General features: G+C 36.3%; 1 protein-coding gene across 1 annotated transcript in view; it reads left to right on the top strand.

Moving 5' to 3' along the window:
* The window catches only part of CDC42BPA (CDC42 binding protein kinase alpha (DMPK-like)), a 186,253-nt gene that overhangs the window by 84,412 nt on the left and 74,434 nt on the right, over window positions 1–27,407 (top strand). Inside the window, exons 7-9 of the mRNA XM_010577747.1 lie at window positions 24,465–24,558; window positions 25,336–25,536; window positions 26,126–26,374. Of these exons, the coding sequence (XP_010576049.1) occupies window positions 24,465–24,558; window positions 25,336–25,536; window positions 26,126–26,374 (544 nt within the window). The remainder of the gene's footprint in view (window positions 1–24,464; window positions 24,559–25,335; window positions 25,537–26,125; window positions 26,375–27,407) is intronic.

Genomic DNA, 27,407 nt, shown 5'->3' with positions numbered 1-27,407 from the left:
GTCCCCACCAGACCTTTAGCTAGGACAATTACACCTTTATTAGAAAGAAGGCTCATATGAAAAGGAGGAATGTGTAGATGAAGATTTTTTTTCTTTTTTATGTAGATTGGTGTATTTTCTGGGCGCTGTTGCTTGAAAGGCAGATGGATGTGAGCACTCTGTCAGATGGTATGTAATCCTGTTTAGGTAGGAACTGGATGTGGTTGTCATAAAACAGAAGTGTGTAAACCATCCTAAAAGTGAAAATGAGAGAGACAGACAAGAAATAAAGTTTGATTGAAAAGGGTCCTTTTTAACCTTGTGCCTTAATGGGAAAATTCTTAATGCCAAAAATCTTATATAAAAAAAAAAAAACAACCCTGGGCTTGCCTTCCAAGTAATAATGTTTATAGCAAGGGTCAGTGGATGCTAAATGTGATGGAACTTTCCAAGGCATACTGCTGCCACTAGCATAAAGATTCATTTGACTTCTATGGTGTTTGCAGAAAAAAAAGTCCACGTTAGAACTGTCGTAGCTCTAATATGAGGTCTGTTTCAGTGCCTTATGAAGTTGGAGGTGTTTTCAGAAAAAGGGACATAAGAAGCAGTTGGAGATGGGGTATCTTAAATGTAGTTAGCCATAATACCCTCAGAAATAACTTTAATAACTTTTTAACTTAATAAATTTTTGAAGACAAAACATTCCCATTTGAAAGCTGTTTTTATGTGAGTTAAGCTATAATTTTACACTCATTCTTTTCTGATTATTTCAGACCTGGAAATATTTTCTCCTACTACTTTTTTTATATCCAAAATCAACATCAGGAAAGTAGGACAAAAACATTTTCCTTATTTTTGAATTTTTAGTCCTGGTGGCTGTGGTTCTGAGGGTGTAATTAGCTCATTGTTTGGTGGCTGAGGATAGAGTTGCTAATTAACACTTTGAGTGATTTTGTTCTCGTTTGTAAAGTTCAGAACAATGCAGGCAGAAATGAGGATGGCAGTTGTGTGACGGAGTCTTCGTTAGTCTCAATTTTTTTGTTATATTAGAACGAGACTAACTGCCTCACGTTTTTTCTTCTACAGACTTTCCATTTCATTATCTCTTTGTGAACACAGTATTTATTTCATAACTACCTCCATAGTGTCTCAAATTTTCATTTATTAATACCCTATGTGTTCCCCAAGTTCCTCCTTAGAATGCCTTTATTTTATTTACAGTTACGGGCCCTTTGCTTCTTTCTTTTTATTTGAAATACAGTTGGCTTTATGTTATTAGATTAGACTAGATCAGATTAGAAGCTGCACAGGACAAATTGGTTATCATCTGAATTTGAGTGTCATTGTAGATTTGTCATTGTATAAATAAGTAATAATAACTTGGCTTTATTGTTTGATATTCCTGCAGTGCTAGTATAAAATCATAACATTGGGATGCTTGAATACATTATAAGAAGTGTTTTAAACCATTGTCTTTTATCTAGTTTCTTGCTAGAGCATTCTTCCCAGTGAGTATTTGATATATTTGGATTGAGAATGTCTTCACTATCTGAACTTTCAGATATGGCAAGTAGAAATATGGTGTTTGAATTTCTGAATTAAATTGCTGTTGCCCCAACCACTAAATGTAATACTTCCTTTTCTTTGTAGTAAATTAAGATATCCTTGCAAGATACTGGTGTAAGAATCTGGTTACTGAAAGGGCAGTTAAGGAAGTATCAGTCCAAATAACCTTGTCTGCATTGAAGCTGTTCTACAGTAAGCATTTCCCTGTTACATTTCCAGAAGAGCTGTTGTACTGTTAGAAGAGCCTACCTCATGTTCCTTTTTAATAACAGCAAAATATTACTAGGTTTTAACTTCTTACATGAGAAAAAATAGGTCATTTAACATCCTGCAAATTAGAATACTGCTTACAAAGCAGATGCTTGCATAAGGTCACACTTGGTTCAGTTATGGAAGGCTTCGTGGCTGGGGTCAGGGAAGCAAGACCTTGTGGAGCTTTATCTGAAAAGTTGTATTAAAATCTTTATTGACTCAGGTGCTGTGATGTTTATGCTGTTCAGTTTTTCTTTATTAGCTATTGCGGGGCAGCCTTTAGCATTTCCTTGTGCAGCAGGAAGCAGTGATATTACTGCCACTGTAACTCAGTAATTTTAAATCAGATATAGCGTGTAAAGTCCAGGAAAAGGGCATTAGAAAAGTACAAAAGAGAAAATACTGGCTAAAAGAGAAGAAAGAAGGGGAGGAGGGGCTAAAATCTGATCTGGTGTAACGGGAGCAAAGTTATGTCTTCCTCATATAGGAAAGTGAACTTTTAGCACAGAAAGGAATTTACTTTTATGCAAGTACAGCTCTTTCAGGGTTCTGGTTAAGTTCAAGGGCTGAAAATTCAGGCCTTAATTTCCTATTTGAGGTATTAAAAATTCTGTATTTATTTTTAAGCAAGCATTGTGCTTTATGCTTTATGTTAAAAGAAAAAAGTATATTACGCAACTCGAATACAAAGACTTTTTCAATAACTATTCTTTATTCTTAATAAGTGTGATTTTAGTGTGTTTGAGCAAACAGTGCACTCTTTATGTTTCTTATTATTTTTAAAGCTCTGAGATATTTTTCTGCCAAGCTACTGCAGGTACTGGAGATACTGGGATGCATTTAGACCAAATGCATTTCTTCCTTTGTAGCCTGTGGCTACAGTTCCTTCCTTAGTCTGTTGCTGTCAGAAGTTTTAGGCAGATGTTACAGTGCTTATTATATCTGGATCATGCTTGTCTATATGTTTTGGTTTTGTTTTCTAACAACAATGAATACAAAAAACACATATCAAACTATTTATGTCTTACGTCTGTTATTATATGGCATAGTAGAAGAACTGCAGACATGTGCTTCAAGTTTGGTCTACCTTATTCCTGCATGTTTCCTTCACTTTTCGTTGGAATAAAGATTGTCTTAAAGGTTGAACCTACCTGAACACATTCTGAATGGTTTATGGGATAAGAGTCTTTAGGATACATTTTTATTCTTTTCCTTAATTTCTGTTTTGTAAGAATGATGAATGTATTATTTTCATATTCTTTCCCTCTAACTATTATCTTTTTCCTGTGATTTAAACATGATAGGGGTCTATCTATTAAACAAAACTATTGTTTTTTCTGAAGAGCTGCTTTACAAAACTACAAAATATTCCTGTGTAAAAGTATGAAAGTGCACTTTTGATCTCTCGTGCAGTGATCTTCTAGAAAAAGCATATTCTTACAATATTCTTCAGATGCCAGAGATATCACAGACTATTGCTAATTTTACATGTAAATATATTGGTATGTTATGTTTCAACAAGCACACTTATTTTTAATATGCTTACTTGTCTATGTGCTGCAGTATTTTTGCTTAGCAAAAGATAAATTGTTACCAGAACTACTTCTATACTGACCAATCTGGTACACCAAAATCTTTCTACAGTCTGCAGCTGCATGCTAAGCATGTAAAGGGCTGTCTTAGTGACTGAAAAGAGGTAATTTTACAAAGGGCCAAACAGACAACAGAGTGATAAGTAGAAGCCAGGAGAGCTTTATGAAAACCAAAGAAGCAAGAGCTTGAAATTGATCGTGATTCTTGACAATGAACTGGTGAATATGGTCAGCTAGGTATCAGATGACATCCCATTGAGGTGTATGGGAGTTTTACACGCTCGCTCTGAAGATGGCTAATTATATCCTTAATATATGAAGAAAGTGGAGTACAAGTATAGTGAGAAATAAGCACGTATGTAATTTCATATGGTGGACATATTTTCATTTTTATGGCAGAGCAATAGAGCTATGGAGTTTCAGTCCAGGTTAATTTTTTCTCTGACCTTGTAGGTGTAGTAACAGCCAAGCTACAGTTGAGAGTAAGCAGAATACTTCCAAAAAGGCTAGTAGGTTTGGGGACTGCAATAGATAAAGCAAGATAAGAAATCCACATGTGCTCTATTTCAAAGACCTGGTTTTGATCATGTAGAAAGTGTTGCAAAATAGAAAGAAGAGTTAGAAAAATATAATGTTTCTTTATTTACATGTCGGTCTAGCTCTAAAGAGTTCAGTAGTGATGAAAAAGAACTAAACTTCTGTACCACAATGACTGCTTTGTTTTGGTTTGTTTCATACTACTGGTGCTACAGTTATTTGGCACATGTTTAGTAGCCTGATTGAAGTTTCTTATGTGTAAGTTGAAATTTTAGGGATTTCTTTTACAGATCACAATTTTTGAAGTAGTGTTTCATGCCGGTTTTGAGTGTGGTCATTCTTCAAGTTGTCGTTCACTCTTAAAGTTGTCAAGACAACTTTCAACTTCCCGAAACTTTAATGACAAGTATTGTAAATCACATTCCAGATGACATTTTAGAAAGAACTTGTGTTCTAGATGCAGTATTTTTCTCTCTGCTAGAATATTTCTCCCCACAAAACCAAGAGCCATGATTCCATCACACTGAAAGAGTACATGCAGGTATAATTATTTGGTGTACCCAGTTCCCCCTCTGTTGTGTACAGTTGATAAGCTCTTAGCGTGTAGGTGAAGTTTCTGCTGTTACACTCAATAGGCAGATATTTACATTTTACACTATTAAATTAAATGCGATTTCTGTTATTATAGTCTTTAGTTTAGCCATTTCTTTATGTCTGATATTCCAGTCTTCCTGCTGTTACTTCTGCTTTCCAGTTTTGTGATTATCTACAGATTTTTATTAGCATGCATTTATTTTTGTGCCAAGGTTATTAACTAAAATGTTAAATCAGTTTCAAAACTGACCCTGGAGGATTACCATTAATAATCTTTCTCTGATTTTGTTTGCTCTTTCAGCACTGTCATCTCTTTTTTAGCCAGTTCCTTGCCAATATCTTTACTAGTGCTGTCATTTGTTTTTTTCAGTGGCACTCTTTCTCGTGTGAAAAAAAACCTATTAAAACATTTTCATGTGGGATTTTGTCTCAATTCACAATACTGTGACAAAAATTACCTGATCCTGATGAATTGCGCATGCAAAGGAATTCAGATTTTGCTCCCGGTGTTTGCATGGTCTAACATGGTATTCCTCATAATCATTCTAAATATTACTCACTTTGTTTAGGGAAGTGAAAGTTGTATAATGTTAGTATAGTGTACGTGTTTTCTGCCTGATTAATTGCAATAGCTCCAAATAACACTCTCTTTCTACTCGCTTGCATCACAAAGCTGGTATTCCTTTTTAAGAATGTAAAACCTCCAAAGGTGCAGGAAATTAAATAACAAAGGCATGATTTACAGTGATGGCTTTTGTCCAGTGTACCCAAAAAAGAAAATATTGTCAAGTTACAACTCTTTCATAAACATTGATTCAGTCTTTGCTTACCTTGTTGCTTTAAACCATAGTTCCTGGAAAATAAGAGATTCTGTATTACTAATGTCATGATTGCTTTTGACAGTCAAGTGCTTAGAAGAGTTGTGAATGCTGAAATGTAAAACATCCGATTCCCATTTGATTAACTTGTCCCTTATTAAAAAATCAGAAGGGTTCTGAGGATGTCATGGGCAAGAAATGCAGTATTTTTGTGTTGCGGTATCTGTCTTCAAATTAGACCTTTGCATCCCCTCTCACAGATTTAATTCCAATTAAGGAAAACTGATTTCTAATAAAGGATGATGTCTGACCTTGACATGCCTAAAATAAACTTAAAAAAACCCAAAGTGTCATCAACAATTATACCAGCTCCATTAGAAACATGAACAAACATAGAAGCTGCTCGGTGCAGTTTCCCTGGGGAGATAAGAGTTCTGTTATCCAGGTTTGCTTGTTCAGTTATTTTCCTGCTTTTTCTATGAATATACCAACGCCCAAAATTTCTGTCCCATAATTTTTAAATCAGTTAGTAACTTCTGTATGCTGCCAGTATCTACATTAATGCAAGACAGCTTGCCGATTTCCCTATTTACCTTTTGAATGTGTTGCCATAATCTTTCTGTGTTGCTGCCTGCCAAAACTGTTGCCTGTCTTGATGTATTTGTGTCTGTCTTCCTCCCGGTTTATGCTAACTGAATGTGTGTATCTTACAGTATCTTGATGAAACTAACATGAAAGCTGTAACATTTTGGACAATATCATGTAAAAAACAGATTTTCACTTTAACCTTGAGTGTGTGTCTTCCTGTTGCAGGTACTGATTTCTGTGGGTTAGAAAGTGTTGTATAATGTTTTGACTGTGCTTGTGCGATTCAGATCAATAAGCATTTCACAAATATGTGTTGGCTGTATTATTACTTCCCAATTCCCTAGTACCAGACTGGTGCAATGTAACATGTGTATAGAATATTAGCAGCATCAAAAATCTTCCAATCCCTTTGTTCTAGAGAGAGTGATGAAATAATAGAGTTGTTCTGAAAAATCAGGAAATTCCTGTTGCCACATGAAAACAGAGAATATCTTGAACTGGGATGAAGAAGCTTCTGGTATCCTGTTAGAAATTTTGACACAATCCTGATATAGTTCTTGGGTTCTGTTATGATTGAAATTCTCTATAACTGGTCTGCTTGAACACAGTGCAGCAGTTACTGAAGACAAAATGTACTTTTAAGGTAAAAATGCAGCTAGTGTGTGAAATAGTTGAAATACACATGTTTGTGTGGGATTCATACTTCAGGCTTCAACTTCATTTGTATTTTATGGTAATGAGAATTCTTGGCTGAAAGTGTCTGATGGTGTGATACTAGTTTGTGCAACATTCAAATAGCATCAGTAATAATCTTATTGAGATTTGTAATTACATTTGCGTAATATATTAAGCAGAACTCTCAATAGCTTATCTGCTGTGTGCTACTTCACAGGAGGTTAGAGCTGGTCCGTTCAATAGGCTTTATTAGGGAGCTTGAAAGCTGAATGTAGACAGATAACAGGAAACTGGAAAATTGGGTCTAGCTAAGAGGAAAAACATGATTAGCTCAGAATTCAACTGGTAAATCTTTTGTTATTGTTAGTAACTGATCTTCTCTCAGTATTGTATACTTTATAAAAGTATCAATAATTGATGGTTGTCTTTTATCATTATAATTTTTTATGGTCTTGCAAAAAAGTGTTTAAAATACTAACACAACTGAAATTTAGGAAAAAAAGCCCCCAAATTCTCAGAACTTACCTAGCAAGGTACGTGTGACTTTTTTTATGAAAAGTATATCTTGAAGCAGATAGCTGAATTACTTGCCCAGTCTGGTGTTGCAGGCCAGCCGATTCACCTGGTGCCAGAGTGGAGGATATCACGTCAATACAACAATTGACTTAAATTCAACCTCAGTAGATGCAATTTTCAGGAGAGTGGCAGAGGCTTTTTTGTAAACTTCTAGTCTAATTGATCTTTTTTGAACCATGATTTTACATCAGTGCATATGTATTTAATGACATTCAAATCTCAATGCTGGTGTTTTGTTTTATTTGTTACGTTAAAGAAATGTAAGTTAGGCAGTACTTTCCCACTATGGTATAGTTTGTATACTCCCCAGCTCCAGATCCATGAGAAGAAAGAAGACAATTTACATAGACATTTTAAGGAATGTTCTTATTTATTAAAGGAACCGAGTATTGAGTTGTTTGTCTGTTGGCTGGACAGGGTAGTGGGCCATCTTGTCTAGACCGTGCTTTTGCCAAGAAAGGTTGGACCAGATGATCCTTGAGGTCCCTTCCAACCTGGTATTCTATGATATGAATCTATGATCTATTTAGAACAGGTAGTCTCAAGTTGAGTACTAAAAATTCAATATTTAAACACCATCCATTTCTTTCTGATGCTTCAAAACAGAATAGTTTTTTTCTTTGCATCTGTGAAAAAAAAAAAAATAGTGTTAGGCATGTAGGTAACTTTGCTTACTTATGAAGCATTGTTTTCTCAGGATACTTTGGTAATGGTATTGATAATGTCAAGAACTGTGGAAAAACTTTTCCATTTTTTAAAATAAACACCCTTCTGGGAGCCATTTGCTTGGTGATGAGTTCAGAAAAGTCTTTCCTGGTTGGAGGTGAGGCACAGGCATCAATCAGGAGTGATCTTTGATTCCACACTTCTGAATAAAATTGAGTAAAAATTTTACTTTGTTTTTTACTCAGACTTTTCCTGAAGCAGATCAGTTATAACACATGTCCAAGGAAAGTTTTTTATTAACTCTGCTTATGTATCACATTAATAAATCATTTCTAGATAGAACTGGTCTACTTGCTAGTTTAAGTTCCGAACTGCTGTTCCCTGCTCTAAAAAAATTTGCTTTTCAGTTTGGTTCTGAGAGAGAGGAAAGCAATGATTGAGTCTCAGCCAGACAATAATGGTTAATACAGACATTATTCAAGTCACATAAATTCAGATATTGATCAAATCTATGAAAATGAGCATCAAAACTAGCTGAAACTGCTCGTTATATGAGTTCTGAAATGCACCTTTTGTGACATTACATATAGCCAAGGACTTACTGTCAGTCTCCTTGTTGGCCATTAGGTGCACAGCAGACAAGTAATTCTGCTTAAACAGGCAAGCAACAATGAGATTAACTGTAGGTTAAGTGACTGAAAATAGCAACTTTGATCCTCCAAGTGAGCAGCTATTTAAATGGAGGAGGATACTAGACAGAAAACAAGCATGGGAGTGAGGGAGACAAGAAGGGGAGGAAAACCGAGTGACTTCTGAGGGTGGGGGAGTTGTACTTTTAAATATTCCTAAATAACTGTTTGTTCAAAGTTAGTATTCTCTGGCTTTCTTTTAAAAACGTGAAATCAACCCCAGCTCTCACTCAGTAGCTGCACTTCCTTATTTGAATCTGTCTTTAATACAACATTCGTAATTCAGGCATATCAAATCCACCATATCTTAATCTCTAATGGAAAAAAATTAGCAGTGCTATGAAGTGCGTAGTTTCCTACTATATCTTTTCTCATTGTAACTTCTCAATATGAATTCTGTTGTATTCTGTCAAAGGATCTAAGAATGTCAAAGCTTGAATCACTTTCCATAGTTTTCACTGAGATGCAGCCTTCTGGTTCACCCGGGTGTTTCAGCAAACTTAACTCTTACCTGAGATACAGCCTGACTCTTACCACCTTCCCCTTCAGCTGTCTGCACCGGGTGCTGCTTTTCAGCATTTTAAAGACTCAAAAATTCTCTTTGACAAATTCCTTCCTTCTGCAGTTAATGACTTTTGTATGAACATTGAATGTGAAAAAGCACAATAGAAAAAATATTCATAAAAGTGGCTGTTACTGAAATAATCAACAGTCAGGCAAGGAATTTGAAGCACAGCCTCACATGGGTCACATCCTTCTGTTCACTGTTCTCTGCCCTTTTCCATTCTGCCTCCATACATGTTTGTGCTGTACAGCAAAGAAGGGTCAATGAGCTTGTCTTTCTGAGAAGAAATCCCCAGACTGTATGCTGTCTTGCTTGGTATCCCATGGTCAGATGAAGGATCATAGCCTCAGTCTCTTACAAAAGTCTTACCCAAATCATCTGCAGGCTGAAAAGTAGACAGGGTAGAAGAACCCCTAAGTGTAAGGAGTTAAAATGAAAATCCCAGACCTCATTATATAGGCCAGAAATCTGTTACTTTGAATGTAATTTTAGTGTCAAAAAGGAAAGCATCCTACTCTCTCAAAATAGCAAAATAAGAGCGGGGGCGGGGGGGAATCTTTCAAGAAGTAGTAAAACTGTTTTTCAGGTGGGCACAGGAGACTTCTGAGGAGTCTTCTACCTCACAATCCCTCTGGACATAGTCAGAAACAAACCTGTGCATTTTTCACGTTGAATTAACTTAGCATAACTGAAAAGCTAATGCCAAATAATAATGTAAGATGTAGCTTGTTTTACCTGTCATGGTAGGACTTCTGACTCAAAAACTTCATTTCCAGCCTCTCTTCTATTCAGGTTTGGGGAAGGCCGGTTGTGGGGGTGAGACAGACATGCCAGAGCTGGCTGCTGCTGTGCAGTGCACGAGGTCTTTCAGCAGGCAAGCGCTACCTTTCCAGTCAAGACTCTGAAGCTGAGCAACTAGGCACAATGTTTACTTTTCACCCTTTAAAAAGTTATTTTGGAGTCCTGAGTGATAGAGTAAAGAAAAAAAACAACCCCCAAACCAACTACATCATGACAGAGGTGGGAGTATATGTATGTTTCTTCATTTTTGTTTTCCTCATGGATTTAGAGCCGTTTATGTCCCTCTTCAGCTCCTTCCACTGGTGGGTTCTTTCACCCTGTGTGCTGTCCTCCCTGCAGAGGACTTGGTTGAGAATTTCATGAGAGGGTCATGATATGATTCCTCATCTGACTATGGAATAGCATGCAGGAAACGATGCAGTCCTCTGCTGCTTCTTTCTTTTCAGTATAAAGCCTTGCAAGTCTACACTCCTGTAAGGCACTCGTTCTTTTTCTTGCTGCTTCCAGCAAGGCTTTGATTTAGCCTATATCCACATCGGTCAGGTTGAACTAGCAGCTATTCATGTGGTTGACACAGAATGAATGATAACATGAAATAATCTAAATTTCCAGTGAAACACAACTTTTCTTCCTTCCCTTGTGCACATATATAGATGTGCTTTCACACATGCTCTTACACTTTTTTCTCTGTACCTAAAAATTAGTCACTTTGCATTTCTTGTATTTAATGGCAATATCTTCTACTGTATTTCAACAACTTGTGCATAGAATTCCTTCAACACGGTTATTCATTAGCGCATTTTATTTTTTGCAGATAGCCAAAAGGTAATAAATACAATGCCATATTTGCAATACAGTAAAGAACATGATCAAGCTGGGGGGAAGCAAGAGAGGTTATCCTGAATTTAGTTTTATTATTTCAGGAGTAGTAGGTTCTTTGCTCTCTGCTGTTCTACTTTTTACTTACTTGCTAGGAAGGGATCTTCTTTCCTATTATTCCTATTAGCATTTAACCTATATACTGTTAATTTAGGGCACAGTTAAGTAGAAGGCATACTTGGAAAAGCCATGCTTTTGTCTGTTCTTCAATAGCCTCCCCCCCCCCCCTTTTTTTTGAGGGGGGGGGTAGGTATTCTTAACAACACTGACTTCCATTAAAAAAATAGGAATCGCAAGTATCTGTGTAACTGCTGAGTAAACCTTTATTGGATAAAGGAGGAAGAAAGCAAAGGATCAGTGCAGCACATGAAAATGGCTGTATAGTACTGTTGTTTTCTGAAACATTCTTCTTCCTGCTGGGCAGTCTCTCAAAAAATATGTGAAATTGAAAGCCATACTAGCCTGGGGGAAGAACAGTAAAATATATAGGATATAACAGTGCTTCTTCACATGTTGCAAGAGCTATGGCAAGTATTTGATGTATATATTTGTTCTGTTGGGATGGCACTGGTTCTCTCCTCATTGTAAACCATTTTTTTTTAGCCTCCAGGGTTTAGTTTGCAGCTTTGCTTCTTATCTTTATTCTGTTTACCACATAACTGAGGAACAAGAAACAATTTATTTAAACTTTTGTAATGTGCCCTCTGTTCCTTTACACTTTATGCATCTTTAACGTATGTTCTACATTCTTCTGGGTGGGTTTTTTTTTCCCCCCGCTTTAATATATTTTTATAGCTTCATGGTGATTTTTATTGCTGATCAAGTACATGGATGGGAGAAGGATAAGATCAACCTCATATTAAGACTGTATATCCTTCCTTTGGCAAAATGAAAAGTATCTAGTGATCTCAGAACTCGTTTCTGTACAGGCCTCCCTTTCCCTCACCTCCCATAATCCTTGGTGTATTTATATCTGTATTTATTCCCAGAGGAAGATAGAAAAGGACTAGGGAAGAGTTGCTGAGGGCTGCAGTATGGACCCAGCAGGTTAGTTTGTTTCTTCATCAGTCCCAGAAATTTTCTAGTGATTTGCAACTAACAGCTTGCGTCAGCTCAGGACACTTATAAATACCTCTGATAATTAAAAAACATATATGTGTGTCTTACACAGATAAACATACAAACGCATATATAAGAATATATATTAAAACTTGTTAAATTGTCCAGACAGATTCTGAGAGAACATTCTTCTGTGAATTGCTTTCTTAGTATCATCAGTGCATTTAAAAAAAAAGAATATGCAAAATGTTTTTTTGACTGTCATTGTCAAACCCAATCAAGTTCTCAGTTTATGTTGTCTAATTTACTCTGAGAAATACTCAATGCAATCAGCTGTTTCAGAGACCATGTATGGTTGTACTGAAATGCAGAGAGCAGAGACTGCATATCTAAAATGAGAATCAAAAGGAAAGAAAACATTTATCTGCCTAGAAGTTTGTGTTAAGGTTTTCTAGTGTAGGTAGTAATTTACAGTACAACAGCTGGGCATATTCTGGATTCCTCGTTAGCCGCCTCTTTCAGGATTTCTTTGACAGATGGCACTCACAGATGGACATAACATTCTTAAGGAGCTTACTCTTTCTACTCCTTTACCCGCCAGTAACTCATGATACTATTAGAAATCTAAAAGCTTTGACATGAATTAGCCTTACTTAGCAGACTTTAATTTTTTAATCTTTAGAATATGCTGCAGGGTAGTGGTTGTAGAGTTCTTAATCTGTTTACTTAAGTTCTTAGAAGCCAAAATGGAAGTCCAATAAAGTTGACACGGCAAAACATGGCAAATATATAGTCTTTTTAAATTGTTTTTTAAAATGTCATGGTAATATTTGTATTCTTATCTTTTGGAGGAAGAGTGTAGAATGATACAAAAGAATACAGTTTAGCAACCCAGAAACAGCTCTGTCAACTGAAGTTCACAGAGTTGAAACAAGCTGCTTGGTATTCCATTATAATTACATTGAAATCTTAAGTGAATAAACCTAATATTTGAAGTTGGCTGGTCAATGAAACTTGTTTTTACCACCATCATCTTGAATTAGTTTGGTTTTTAGTAGTTTTTTTAAAGTATCGTCTAAGAGACTGCCACAAAAAAGAGCAAACTATGTTCAAGATATTTGAATACACTTCTATGATAGTTATTTGTCTGCCAAGTACTTAGTGTTGTTTCTTAATATTCGTGCAACTTCGGGCTTGAACTTGAAGGCCATTATTCTCTCAAGTGTTGACTCAAATGGCCATTTTTTCTGATGAATGTTGGTGTGGAGTTTCTGTTGAGGAATGTGAAACTATAAGCAGAATGATCAGATCCAAAAAAAGCATTGTGACAGCTGGGCAGGTTAGAGAGGCGAAAATAGTGAGTGCCCTCAGCCAGGTCCTCCACTGCATGTATTTGTAGCTTATTAGAAAACTAGAACAACACCAGATGGAAGTAGAGAGACTAAATCAGTTTTTTTGTTTTGTTTTCTAAATGCTGTGTAAACTAAAGGTTCTCACCTCTTCCTTCACAAATAGTACATAGTCCACCGTGGCAAAACTTGGGGTTCACAGTCCGTTTTCAACTGTTTTTTTTTTTTTCTTCAGGGCCCCTCTCGTGTAGGCTGCTTGCTAGGTGAGCAATCCACTCCTTGCCATCACTTTTTTCCCCAGAGGCTCCTTCATTTCAAGTTACTGTTCTATTTTCAGTGTAGGCAGTTAATCAGTCTTATAAAGGTATAATTTAAACACCTGTTTTGAATGCTCCTGCCTGTAAGTAGTTGAGTTCTGAAGAACTATCAGTAAGCAAACAGTCCTGATGTAAATCCTTTTCTTTTGCATATATTGATGTACCTGCTCTAGCACCTGTGTATTCCTGAGAATATTCTTTCATAATAATAAAAAAGCACGCACATAGTTACTGCAAATTTACAAACAATTTAGCTAAGGAAAACATAGTGAGAAAAGTAATCCATGGACTGGAATATGAGGTTCAGATACGTAGTCCAGGCCAGAATAGTGCCTAATTTGCATCTTCAGCAAATTCCATATATATTTTACCACCTAAAAGTCTTCCTGTAAACCTTGCCTTGTTTTCCTTTGTTAAGTTCAAAATTGTTGTACAGTGAGTTTCAGTATTGTTAATTAGGGAATCAGGATGAGCATAGACTCCTCAGTTAAGAAAAGCAAGAGACATTAGTGGAAGTTATGACTGTAGCTGGGGCTCTTCATGTGAGGTGCAAACCATATGGTGAAGTTATATTTCAGTAGAATAAACCAGCTAGCTGATCCCTTAACGTTATCTGGCAGCAAGTGTAAACTCTTCTTGAAATTGGTATGTGAAAGACAGACTCTGCTTTGGGGCAATAGAGCTGTGGTACTGGTGGTTACCATACTTCTGAGACACAAGGAGGAGACTTGTACGCTGGGCTCTGCCGTAGCCACAGACTTGTGTGCTGAAGCCGTTCTTATAAGGAGATGAATCTCCTCTGATAGCCAGGACTTCTTAGGCAGGGAAAACCTGTGCCAAGGAGCAGTGGTGTGGATGGCTACTCATGTCTTCTAACCTACTGGCTTGAGGCCAATCTTGCCAGCATTTATTATCTTAGCAGTGTCAGCAATGTCAAAGAATAACCTTGAATGATGAGCATTTTGGGATAAATAGGGGCTTTCTCTTTGTCAGATTTTAGAGCAGGAAAAGGAAGTTTTTCATTTTAACAAATTTTGTAAGCCTCACTAGTCCTAATCGTCAGCATACGATCAAGACAATTTTGTGGTTTTGCCTGTCATACCCTTGTGGAGTTGAGAGAGAGAGACTTTGCCAATTTTTGGTTTATGAACTGCAATTTCCAGTGCAAAGATAGGTACATCATTAATACTAAGGCTAAAGACGTATTCTGTCTTGAGCCACAAGAACTCAGAACTATATATGCTGCTACAACTGAATGTGTAGTATCTTTGTGTTAGGGCATTTCAGAATTAGATTTGGGGAGCTTTGATACAATATAACCAGAAAGTTATTATTGAAATAAAATTGAAAAGGCAGCTTTAATCATAATTTCAAAATCACAGGATGACTGAGGTTGGAAGGGACTTCTTGAGATCAACTAGTCCAATCCTCCTGCTCAGAGCAGGGTCAGTGAGAACAGATTGCCAAGCACCGTGTCCAGTTGGATTTTGAGTAGTCCTTTCAAATTAACCATAATTCTGGACTGACTTTGATCAATGTATGGCATAGTACCTCCAGAGCTGTAGAGTATCGTTCTGTAGTTATGTTACAACTTGTCTTGTTTCGTGTAAGAATATTTATCTCATTTCCTGAGCGTTGTCTCCTTGAGCTTTACAAATTGCATTCAGTTAGTAGCAATTTTTGCTAATTTCCTATGCTGACGTTTGGACTTCTCGAACCAAATACTTGTTTTTCAAATCGGCTTTTGTTTCAAAAAAAAAAAAAATCCTGTTTTGTTTCTCCCATCTTTTGCTTGTACATCTTTCAAAACTTTTATGCTTGTGCTTCAAATATTTTGCATCCTGAGAGACCATCATAAATAGCTATTTGAAACTATGAAAATGACCTGAAAAGAAATAGGCTCTCATGTTTTTATACATGAATTTTTACTCAACAATGCTATTCTGTTCTAGATCAATGTATTATTAAACATTCAAATGTTCAGTTCTTTATGGATTCCCAATGTTATATTTGAGTTCCTACAAGTTTTTCAGTCTAATATGAATATCTTGGGTCTGAGACAACTCCAAGGAAAGTTACAAGCTTCTGTATTCTTGCTCTACTGTAAGAGGCCAGTTCATTTTTTTTTTTTTTTTTCCATTTGTTTTTTAACAGTTCAATGTTTGGTAGGCAGACTATTTCAATTAACCCCCCCTTTGAACTTTTACCAGTTTCAGGATGCATGGCATATCAGACTTTCCATTATGTCCATGATTGTTTGCCATGAGGAATTGTCTTTCTGATAATGTCTGCAACTCTTTTATTTCATAGGTGTTTAAAATGACATATGTAAATCAGCATTGTAAGGTACTACATTTAAAATGGTTATAAAATGACACAGTGTGTTCCTGGTTTTAGTCTGTAAAACTGACAAGACAATAAAATAATCCTTAGACATCACAAGTGACTTTGCCCTGACATCTCCTCAAAATACTGCATGAGGGGCCTAGCCTGGATGTGGGGGTTTTCTTCATAGATATCTGGTTCTGTCAGTTGATTAGCATTTTAGATGAAAGACAATAGCTACAGGGAGTATGTAGCTGCCAAGCACTTATCAAAAAGAATTTTTCAAATCACCCCTTATTTTTTTAAAAGAGGGGAAGGAAAAGGATATAAGCAGCTTTTAAAAATAATTATCCTTGTTTTGGAACTGTTATATGTGAGAGATCCATTATTTGAAAGCAAATACGTATGCACAAAGGCCACAGGGAGACATTTTTCTGAGGTAAATTAATTCTAGGACATTATAATACGATGTGGTGGAGCATATATTTATAAGCCGGTAACTGCACTCAGTTCAAGTGTTCAGGAATGAGTATCAGTGCCTGAACAAACTTAAGATGTATATGTGTTGGCTGATATACTCATTCCCCGTTGTTTGTTATTATTTCCTTTATTAGCATTTGAAATTCATAAAGAACATTGGATACCATAAAGTAAATATGTTATTGTGTCCAGAATATTTGTCTGAGTGGCAGAAATTAAAGACTGTAGAGAGAAGGACTGAGAGAGGACTTGGAGAGGTCAGCTAATACTTTTCTTCTGCTGCAAGGCAAGATCAAACTATAGCTAAACCACTCTTGACAGATGTTTGTCTAACAAGTTCTTAAAAAAAATACATTTATGGAGATGGTGAAATTTCCTTAAGCAATTTGTTCCAGTGTCCTACTGTTGTTATTGTGAAAGTGTTTTCTGATGTCTCATCTAAGTATCTTTCATTGGGATTTAAATTCATTACTTCTTGTGTTGCCCACACTTAATGTGGATAACAATTAGCCTTAGTCTTTTTTTGCATTGTATAAATCAAGTCTGTGGTGCAAATTCTTTGTAGTAAAATAGGAATGTAATTACCTTATTTTTAGTGGACACAAATTATTTCTCTCAATCTGGATTAGGGATTAAAAAAGTACGCTTTGGCAGAATGTATAGTCTGAAACAAAGTGAGTTTGGATTCTATACCTGATTCTGCATGTGATGTAGCACAGGTACTGCACCTAGTACATGAAACTTTGATTTCTGTGTTGTCTTTCATTTAGTTTCGTAATATTACAAAGAATAAAACTTAGTTGGGATGTGTAACAGTATAAATATACAATTGCACTTGCTGATCAATAAATAATGACTATATCACAGACCTAGAACCTTTATTGCCTTGGTTTGTTTGATGTTTCCTAATAATTGATGGGAGTCTGTTCACTGACTTTAATGAGATTTAGATGAATCTCCTGCTGCTGAGAGTAGTGAGATTCTTTTAGTAGAGGTGAATTACTGGGTGTTCCTGGAACAACACAGATTTAATTATTTATTATCAAGAGTTAATGAGAAAACAATGGAGTTTTACAGTATTAAAATACCGTTTAATAAAAAAAAAAAAAAAAGTTGAACCTCCTCATTGTAATTTTAAAATATGGTTGTTCATAGCATTTATTTTATTCCATGTAGTTGCTTTGCTTATTATGGCTTAAATTTTAAAGTGTTTTTAGTCTTTGACTATTCCTATTGACTTCAACACTATATGCAAGGCTACTCTTTTTCAGTTGCAATCTTTAGTTTGTCAGCTTTATATGACGCAGGTTTTGTTTAATATACAAACATGATGCAACTGTTTGGGTGCTATGTAAATAATAAGGTTGTGATCAAAGTTATTTAAATGATTTTGAATTCAATTGAAATATGCACTTTTTGGATTCCACCCAAAAGTGGAGGAGTGCCTGTTTAGGAGAAGGCGCAGTAGAGTCTTGATAAGAGGCACGGTTAATGAGGTACAACATATTCCAGTTTTCTCATGCTGCTATCTTGTGCAGCCTATCTTCTTGGGATTACTAAAGAATAACTGCTGACTGTCCAAATCTAATTTGGCTCAGTGCACATCGGTCTTTCTGCCAGATGGAGTGTATTTCTAGTTTTGCTCACTAGAATTCAGATAAACTGTGGTTGGCAGAATGTGGCAACTTTGACTTTGATATAACCCAGTACACTGTAATGGAAAATAGAAATAAGCTCCTGGACATCAATGTCCATAGGTCTGACTGTGAAAAAAGGCATCAATTGACTAGCATTCTTGATGGAAGTTCACCAGCTTGTTTCACTCTGCATATCTAAAGCGGGCTGTCAATATGGCATCACTGAATACCTTAATAAAAACTGCACAGGCACCAAATTTTTCCTTTCATTGGAGTGCTGCCAAAACCAAATGTCTTCATTTTTTATCATGGATGTAGCATTTCTGTGTGAGGAGAAGAGGAGTGTGGAAGAAAAGTCTGCCTGAAACAACAGAAGGGAGTGAAATAAACAGTTAGCCAAACTTCTGTGCTGACTAAGGATAATCCTGTGTTCTGAAGGAATTTTGAATAAAAAGTCCAGGCATTCTGGCAGTAAGATCTTGGTTATATTTTTTTGGAGTAGGTAACCTGGCAAAGGATAACATTTCTTGTTGTAAGAGTGGATAATTATAATCATTGATGTCTGTTTTTAACCTTTTTATTTATACTTTTGGGGAATCCTCTTGCATCTATAATGAGAAAATAATGTGCTGTGAAATCCTCAATTAGTAATAAGTTGTCTGGATCAGTTTTTCTGTGCCAGCAGTTACACCTGAAACTAATTTATTTTTCTCATCTGCTGTTATTTTAATTTGCATTGGTAGCATTAAATAAACACTCTTCATGTGACAATATTACAGAAAAATAGTTTAATATAAGCTATCCACTTTGTTCTTTATGATTCAAGGACAGCATGTCTTGGGGCATGTGACCTGTTTAGGAAAATTAATTAATTTCTATGCTTTTCTAATGTTAACATTAGAAATAAAAATGTGTTCTCCAAATTATCCCTTTCTTATCCAGTAGGCTAAAATAAACTGGTAGCTTAGCTATCACATCACTCCTTTGATTTCAGACAGGTCCATTTCTTTTTTCAGGCTCAGCTCATATTGCAGTTGTTGAATTTAGAACCACAAAAATGTTATTGTCATTTCAGTTCTGCTGCTTTTTTAAGAGCTCAGCTGTGTACGTAGGGACAGTCCCTTAGCATCTGAAATGTTTATTCCAATGAGGACATACTGGACATATTGAGAGTGCCCCCTTGCACCATCTGGCCACCTTTTGTTGATATTAGTTACAGAGAAGGACTCAGCTTTTCCTCCATTTCTGCCTGATCATTTTTGTTTTGAAAAAAGAATAAATATGATACAAATGAATAGCCAAAGCAAGCACATTCTGCGTCATAACTGTACAGTTACCAAGAAGAGGGATCCCTACTGGTCACAAACTCTTTAATGCCAGTACGGTTTTTATCACATAAACTTAAAGATGAGGGCCTGTGAGTTGGTCTATTGGCATAATCTTTGGTAGTGTCTGACATGACTGCTGCTTAATCTTTCTATTACAGTTCTTGCATTAAATGTCATTCTATTTTTGATGTATCTTCCCTTCTGTTTATTTGGTCCCTTGCCTCCATGAGGCTGCCCATGAAAAAATTAATTTGATTCTTCTGGAATCTGCTGCTTCCTGTGCTGTAGACCTGAGGAACTCCATGTGCTCTTGCAAATAACTGAATAACATTGATTTAATGATTCAGACAATGACATAGATGAACCTCAGGAACAGGTATGCTTTGAAACCATCAGATGATCAGATAATTCACATTGGAAGGAACTTAAGGAGGTTGTCTAGTCCGAATTTCAATACACAAGACCTCACGATTCCTAAAGTTTTGTTTAGTATCAGAAATGAATCCATGAGAAAAAAACCCCCAACATTCACATGTGTTAAAAAAATCTTTTTAGTTCGTTTTACAGTTGGAATGTGCTATGGATTTAGCATGTCTCAGAGGGAATACTTTTTCTCGATTCTTACTGAACAAATGAAACTCTACTCTGGCTTATTAACAGAGAAATCAAAATGAATGGCAATAATCCAGATATCTGCTGTAGTCCTATTTCAGAATGTTTATATTAACACAGCTAGTATGTAAAACGTTTGGGTTTTAATTAAGGCTTAAGAAAGTAAACTGTTTAAAGAGAGGTGAGTGAAGTCATCCGAGTAAATATGCCAACCTGAAGAACAGCTCCCCAAATTAAACCAAGAAGCATTATGAAAAATGATTCATTAAAGATTTTTCAAAATTTTTTCATAAGCCTCCACTGTTTGCTGTGCAAGTGAAGTTTCCAGTATCACACAGACTGTTCATTCCTATAGCATTCTCCAGATGAACAGAAGCAAGTAACGAAAGTTTGCAAAACAAATACGAAGAGCATCACTTTAGCCAAGCTGCTGTACAGTGCTGATTTTTCTTCTACAGTCAAGGCCAATGCAGCTCAAAAATAGAAGTCACTTCTGTACTCTGTGTTGGAGTGATGGTTGAAAGAAGTTTATTTAGTCCAGACTTCTAGCTCCTTTGGTGCTGGTATATCACTCACTCACAAAAAAGCAGAACAGCAGTCTGCTCAGTTCACATCCTCAGGTGGCAAAGGTACAAAGAAGTTGATATAAGTAAGGTTTGTATTTCTTTAGGTATGCTGAGTACCCGTGTACCCTTAATTTACTGTGGAGTACATTTGAAGAACTTGTATTAGCTTGATTTGTACCAGATCTAGCTGTGGCAACCTGTGCCCATTGCACATCAGGCTTTCCACAGAAGCTGCTCTCGAGTAGGGCTGAACTGTCTGGGACTTGATAGAATTCAGGGTCTCTGGAGGGCACAGTGGTGTCTAAGCAATTCCCCCAATTCAATACTTGTTCCCGCTATAAGTCTGGTTCATAAAATGGCTTCCAAATGCTTCTGCTTCTTGAAACTGAATTATTATTTCATATTTCAAGTGAGCAGACCTTTTTCTTTTATTGTAGTGAACTAATTACAGGGTTATTAGTGCTCCATAGCCTTCTAGCCAGATGATATTAGTTGCTTGACTGAGTACTAGTGTTATCGTTGATTGATGTTGAAATGGTTTGCCCACAATCCCCTAGTAACTCTTATCTACAGAGATTCAGCCCAGTGGTCTAGTCACTAAACTGTGTAACTTTTCATTATTTGCTCATTACTTTTGCCAGATTTTAGCTACCTGGTCTAGAATTTTCCTTCCTGAAGCAGTAAGTGTCATCTCTTTCCAGGAACAATATCAAGAAACATGCATTATTTTTCCTATATAGATTTTTAAATGAATAAAATAATTCTTACAAGCCCTGCAGGAAACTCTTCTGCTCTGCAATATGGAAACACTGTTGAAATCCAGGAGAGAATCTTCCTTGAGTCATGGATGTATTTTCATTCTTCTGCCCCCCATCTAGATATTTTCAGGTTATAATTTTCCCCTCAATCTGCCACTTGTTATGAGTTTCAAACAACCACATGCAGAGTTTGGTCCCTAAATGCTTTTCATCTTGTTCTGCTGTAGGTTTGCACTGTTTCAGAGCTGTAAGAATGAAGGCACTTGCCCTGCAATTTTGAGACATGCTGGTAAATAGACATTAGAGACAACTCTTTGTGGCTGATAGTGCTCTTCCTTTTAGTGCCAAAGAAGATTCCTGGGCTACAGAACAAAAATTAGACATGAGGAAAGAGGATAGTAAGGATTAGAGGAATCGGAAGCCAGTGGGAATGGGAAAGGAATCTGGGAAGTGACTGTGGGGAAACAGTGACTGCTGAGATCTGAGATGGGAGGAAAAAAAAGAATAGTTAAATGTGTACATGCAGGAGACTAAGACTTAGGAGTGAAGAAGCTGAGAGGGAAAGAAGGAGATAAAAGGGGAGGAGATTTGGGTTTGATAGGCCGTGGAGCGTTGGACATCTCAACTTTTGAGGTGAATCTAGGAGACAGGAGTAAAGCTGTGGCCGAAATGGAAGCATGGGAAGAGGGAACCAGTTTATACAGTGAAGAAACTAGGATAAGCCAGGAAAGGTGGAGTGGGTGTGAAGAGGGAAGACCACGCTCTGTTTAGCACAGGAGAAGAATCAGTTCTGATCACTAAAGGAGAGTGACCAAATGTCGTTCAAAACAAAAACCTGGAACAAAACTCAATTCTAATGAAATCTAACAACTGCAGGCTCAGTAGACATGCGGGGTTTATGACACACTATTTTTCCCCATAATCACCACCTTTGAACTCTTCAGTTACACTGGCAATAATTACTCCCCTTCCTTGTTCCCCTCTGGGGCTCATAATTTTCTTAACTTTGCCTTTGCTTATAGCCTACTCTGCTCTGCAGGTGCCAGCAATTCTTGTCTTTCAAACTGTCTTTTATTAACGTAGTTCAGCTGAATTCAGAACAGTTGTTCATAACCCATACCTTCTGTTACAAGAGCTGAAAAGAATTTGTATGCATTAAGTTGGTCTCTCTTTTTTCTTAACTATAAAAATTGTTCTTATGAAGTTATTACTGAGCCTTACGAACTTTGCTTTGCAAGAAATACTTGTTCCTCTGAGTGCTTTCGGTGTTGCTTGCAGGTTTGTTTTTGCAGTGTTGCCAACAGAGTGAGATTTTTCATGTTTTCTGCTGTTTTGTGAGATTGAATGGGGGAGGTTGGTATGATGATGATGAAGATGATGATGATTATTATTATTTCTCTTGGGAATATATTAGAAGATGGAACATGGATAAACGGAGCCTCAAGGGTGACTCATGTTTTTGTTTAGCTTGAACTAGGTCCAGCTTCTAAGAGGAACTTGATTTTAGGTGCATGTTTTTGCAAAGTGTTCTAAACTGCAGCTATAATTCCGGAGGTCTCAATAGCATGTGTTTGTTTTTATTTAGAAACATGTTTAAGGAATGTTTTTGGTGGGTGAATGTAAAATAAATAAAACTGTCTCAATCTGGAGGTTTCAATTCTTTGGCATGTTCAGTGTCAGCAAAAATCAAGTAGAAAAACATTATTTAGAGAATGGATTCAGTTAATTTTTATGATTTTCTTTGCAAAGAATTGTCTGTACACTCAGTTGCAAGATGCAAAAGTATGACTTCTTAGGTCGTGTTTGCTTTTTACTTTGTAAATGTTTCTGCATATTTGGAAGGTGGCTAAAATTTGTTTTTAGCATGGGCCACTGCCTGCTTGTCTTTGGGTAACACAAATTCAGAAAGTACTTTTTGAAACAGCATGCTGTTACCATATAAATTGCCACTGAGTGTATAACAGTGCAACACCTTCATACTATTGCTTCTATAATGTTGTTCAAGGTGTGGTTCTAATTTTTTTGCCATTATTATAAATTCTCAGTAAATGTTGTTTATAACTCAGTTTTTGTTAAAAAAAACAAAAAAACACAAAAAACCCAAACAAACCAACAACCAGAAAAAACACCCAAACAACAAAACCTTGCTCTCATGTGCAATGTGAATATCTTAGCTTGTGAATATTTTGAAATTTGTCTGCAGAGCCATTGATGACATTCATTTGTAAGTTGTTAGGGGAATGAAGCAAAATCAGGGCTTCACCTGGTTTTTGTTTGGTTTAGGGGATTTGTTCTTATGTCTTATAAATGACTGTTCACTGAGAATGTATTCGTAGTACTTTATTCATACACTTGTGATTTACCTTTTGAATGTAATAGGTAAGGATAGAATAAGAATGTAATAATGCTATATGTTTAAAAAATGTAGTTTAATGGATATTTCTAATAACTGTAACTGTACTTTAATGAAAAGGAATTTCAACATGTAAACCTGGTTTGCAAGTTGAACAATAAATGTTCCTCTGGTAACTTATAGAGCATAGATGCTTTTGTCCTAGTCAGCTGTGTACTAGGGGCATACACTTTATCTGTATTTCAGTATACTTAGGTATCTGTAAAACATGAGACAAAGTCAAATTTGCAAAATAAGAAGTATTTATTATGTTGCCTGCTTAGAAACAGCTTTCCATGTGTATCATGACCTGAATGAGACAGCTGCAGAATTTGGCCAAGCAGAGCTGCAGTAGTGTGTACAATGGCTTTGTTGGTCATTTCAGCAGAAGTACGACAGACGTATGTAGTGAGCTGAGATGTGAGAGAAAAATGTTGATGAAAGACTCTAAATTTAAAAATATGTTAATTATTGTAGGTTTTCATTGACCTTTGTTCTATATTAAAACTTAGAGATTGTTTTCCAGCTCCAGTATAAGCATGTATCTTTCACTTGTACTTCACTAAAATTCTTCACATGATTTAAAAGTTTTATGTACAAAAGTTCAGAGCAAGTAGGATTCTCCCATCTACCTGTGAGAGATGAGAGGAATTTGACCACACAATTCTTACTAAAATTAGCAGGCATTATATGGTCTAATCTACAGCCCCTCTCATGAAATGTCCCTGGTGCAGATTTCACCATATGATGAGTGATTGTGTTCCGTCTACTGATCTGTTGCTGGTTTTGAATGATAAGAGTGTTACAGAGTTAATGCTTGGACTATGTGTTATGTACTAATTCTGAAATGTATTTTAATTGCAGGGATATTAAACCAGACAACATCCTGATGGATATGAATGGACATATTCGATTAGCAGATTTTGGTTCTTGTCTGAAACTGATGGAAGATGGAACGGTAAGTTAGAAAGAATGCTATATTCCTAAACACCTTTTCTTCAGTCCTTTGCTAGCTACTAAAATGTGTGCTAATAACGAGAAAAGGTGCCTAATGTTGAATGAAATGGAATTGTAATGGTATTGGTATGTAACTGACCTTGGTTCAAAGTATGACTGCACACTGCTTGGATTTACTGTGTATTAAAAGCTTTTTAGATGCATATAGTCAACTCCTGAATAAATAAAGAGAAGCTGCACTATCAGTAGTGAGTAGGTGTTTGTTGATGAACTATGAATCTCTCAGTTTTGAGCTCTGAGCTCTAATCTGTATTGAAAATGTAAGCTTTAGTATAAGCAGGATGAGGTACTGAAATATGATGATGTGCTAATTGTAGTATATTTAAACTTGCACAGTATGTAGTAGGTGTGACTAGAATGTAATTCCAGTATGTTAATCATGTCCCAGAGTGTTACAAAGTATTTGAGTTAATATATGTGATTACCCAATCTATAATTACTTAACAGTTCTAAGCCTAAGAATTGACAGTTTTGTTCTTTCTCTGTTATTAAATATTTGTAAGAGTTTAGCAAAAGTATGTTATCGCGATGCCTATTAATGTAGTGCTATGGATGCTTAAGTATTTTTTAATGAATTTAGAAGTCTTTGTTTGTGTTTAGTTGTTACTGTTACAACCAGAACATTAGGCTAAATTTATATGCACATGCACAGTGCCACAAACGGCAGTGTCCGTAATGATGGCAGTTGATTTTAGTCCTGGAAATGTAACTTCTACAGGTTCAATCTTCAGTGGCAGTTGGAACACCAGACTACATCTCTCCAGAAATCTTGCAGGCCATGGAAGATGGAAAAGGGAAGTATGGGCCCGAGTGTGACTGGTGGTCCTTAGGCGTTTGCATGTATGAAATGCTTTATGGAGAAACGCCCTTTTATGCTGAGTCCTTGGTGGAGACCTATGGGAAAATAATGAACCACAAAGTTAGTGCACTTTCTCTTTCTGTCTCTCTCTAAGCTAATTTTTAATAAGTAATAGGGTAACTTGAAGGCTTATTTAAAAACGAGGTTTTATGTACTAATTATGTTAACGTTCATAAATGTAAAACAAAAAATATGTTTCCATATAGTAAGTTTATGGTTATGAATTGCAGATGGCTTTGCTGTAGGATAAAGCAGTTCAAAACTAAGTCTGGATTTGGAAACATGGCTGTTAGTTCACTCTATGGAGTAAATCTTGGCTACGTTATATCACTCCTTTTGTGTTACTTTCTTCTGGCGGATCCATTGGTTGGCTTATGCAGAAGATTCTTAAATGTTCTTCCACATGGAGGTAGCTGTAGAAGTCAACAGTGTAAGAGAAATTTAAATAAAGAAGAAAAACTAGGAGACCAAAAAATTTCAATAGTTTCTATCCTTTGGAGAAGTCTTTTTCCTAGAAACCTTACTGCATGTATTTAAGAGCTGGAACATTTGCATGTTTCTTTTTCTACATAATGATTTTCACTAAGAAGGGTGATTTTTCCAACTTTTTCTTGGTAATAAACTATTTTCTCTTATTTTAATCTTTAAGGAGAGGTTTCAGTTTCCTGCCCAAGTGACAGATGTCTCTGAAAGTGCAAAGGACCTCATCCGAAGGCTCATTTGTAGCAGGGAGCATCGACTTGGACAAAATGGCATAGAAGACTTTAAGAACCATCCATTTTTTGCTGGGATTGATTGGGACAACATTAGAAACTGTGAGGCACCTTATATCCCAGAAGTCAGCAGCCCCACTGATACATCAAACTTCGATGTGGATGATGATTGCTTAAAAAATTCTGTAAGTATAGAATTCACGTTTTGACAAATCTGCTTTTGTAGTATACTTTATAACAAAATACATGTAAATGGCAGTTTATTTCAGTGTGTTCACTATGTCCTGCATAAATAACAAATAAGTGCTGCTTTGAAGAACTGTGGGGCAAATACATTCATAGTTTGGAGGCTGATGCTCCAAACATAGATGTGTAAGGATAACTTCAGTTTAGTTTTGTAAATTCATTGTAACTTTACACGTATTTAACTAACACATGTATCTGCTACTTGCAGTAACAAGTTCTTAGTGTCCGTGTCTTACAAAAAATAATATATTTACATGTAGATAGTCTGCAAGACACAGTATTTCTAGCAGAGCATGGTTTAGACTTGTATTAAGTTTGCCTAATGCATTTTATTGTGCTCTACTCTAATTGCTCATATCTCTGTCAGATTCCATTCAGTTCATTCCCACTAAAATTTTTCCAGCTTGTTTTCTAACTTCAGTTGAGTTTTGGGAAATTTAGGAGAAATGTTACAGCCACTTTTTCAGGAACAGTCTTAGTGAGAAAGAAATGATTTTGCCTTTACTTAAAAAGCTTTGCAGCTATTGATTTTTAACAACCTTAGTGTTTCTATGCTTTTGAACAAGAACTTTGACAAATGAGAGAGGTCTTGGTAGCAGAGGAATGCCTTGTGTTGTCTCCTTGGAAATACTTTGGGGGGGGGTGAAAGATGCAGAAACCTGCTGTTTGCATGCAAGGTGAAGCATTTTCACCATTTTAGCTTTTGTTTTCTGAACTGCCTGTGCATCTCAGTTCCACTGAGCTTCCTGGACCTGCAAATAAGTGATAGGCAACCTGAATTGATACAGGCAAGATGATCATTATTTGCATTCCTTTTCTTCCAGCTGCACAGTAAAACATGCAAACACTTTGACTAGATGAAATCCAGTGGTAGACATATGTGGTGTGGACCATTAGGTCTCAGAGTCCTTTCATATAGCCAAATTAAGCAAATCAGTATAGCTGCCTAGGACAACTTGCCCCCCCCACCCC

This window comes from Haliaeetus leucocephalus, unplaced genomic scaffold, assembly GCF_000737465.1.
Source record: "Haliaeetus leucocephalus isolate CR32 unplaced genomic scaffold, Haliaeetus_leucocephalus-4.0 Scaffold577, whole genome shotgun sequence".
NCBI lineage: Eukaryota > Metazoa > Chordata > Aves > Accipitriformes > Accipitridae > Haliaeetus > Haliaeetus leucocephalus.
Note: the sequence above shows the minus strand (reverse complement) of the source record. Positions and strands in the feature narration are given on the sequence as shown.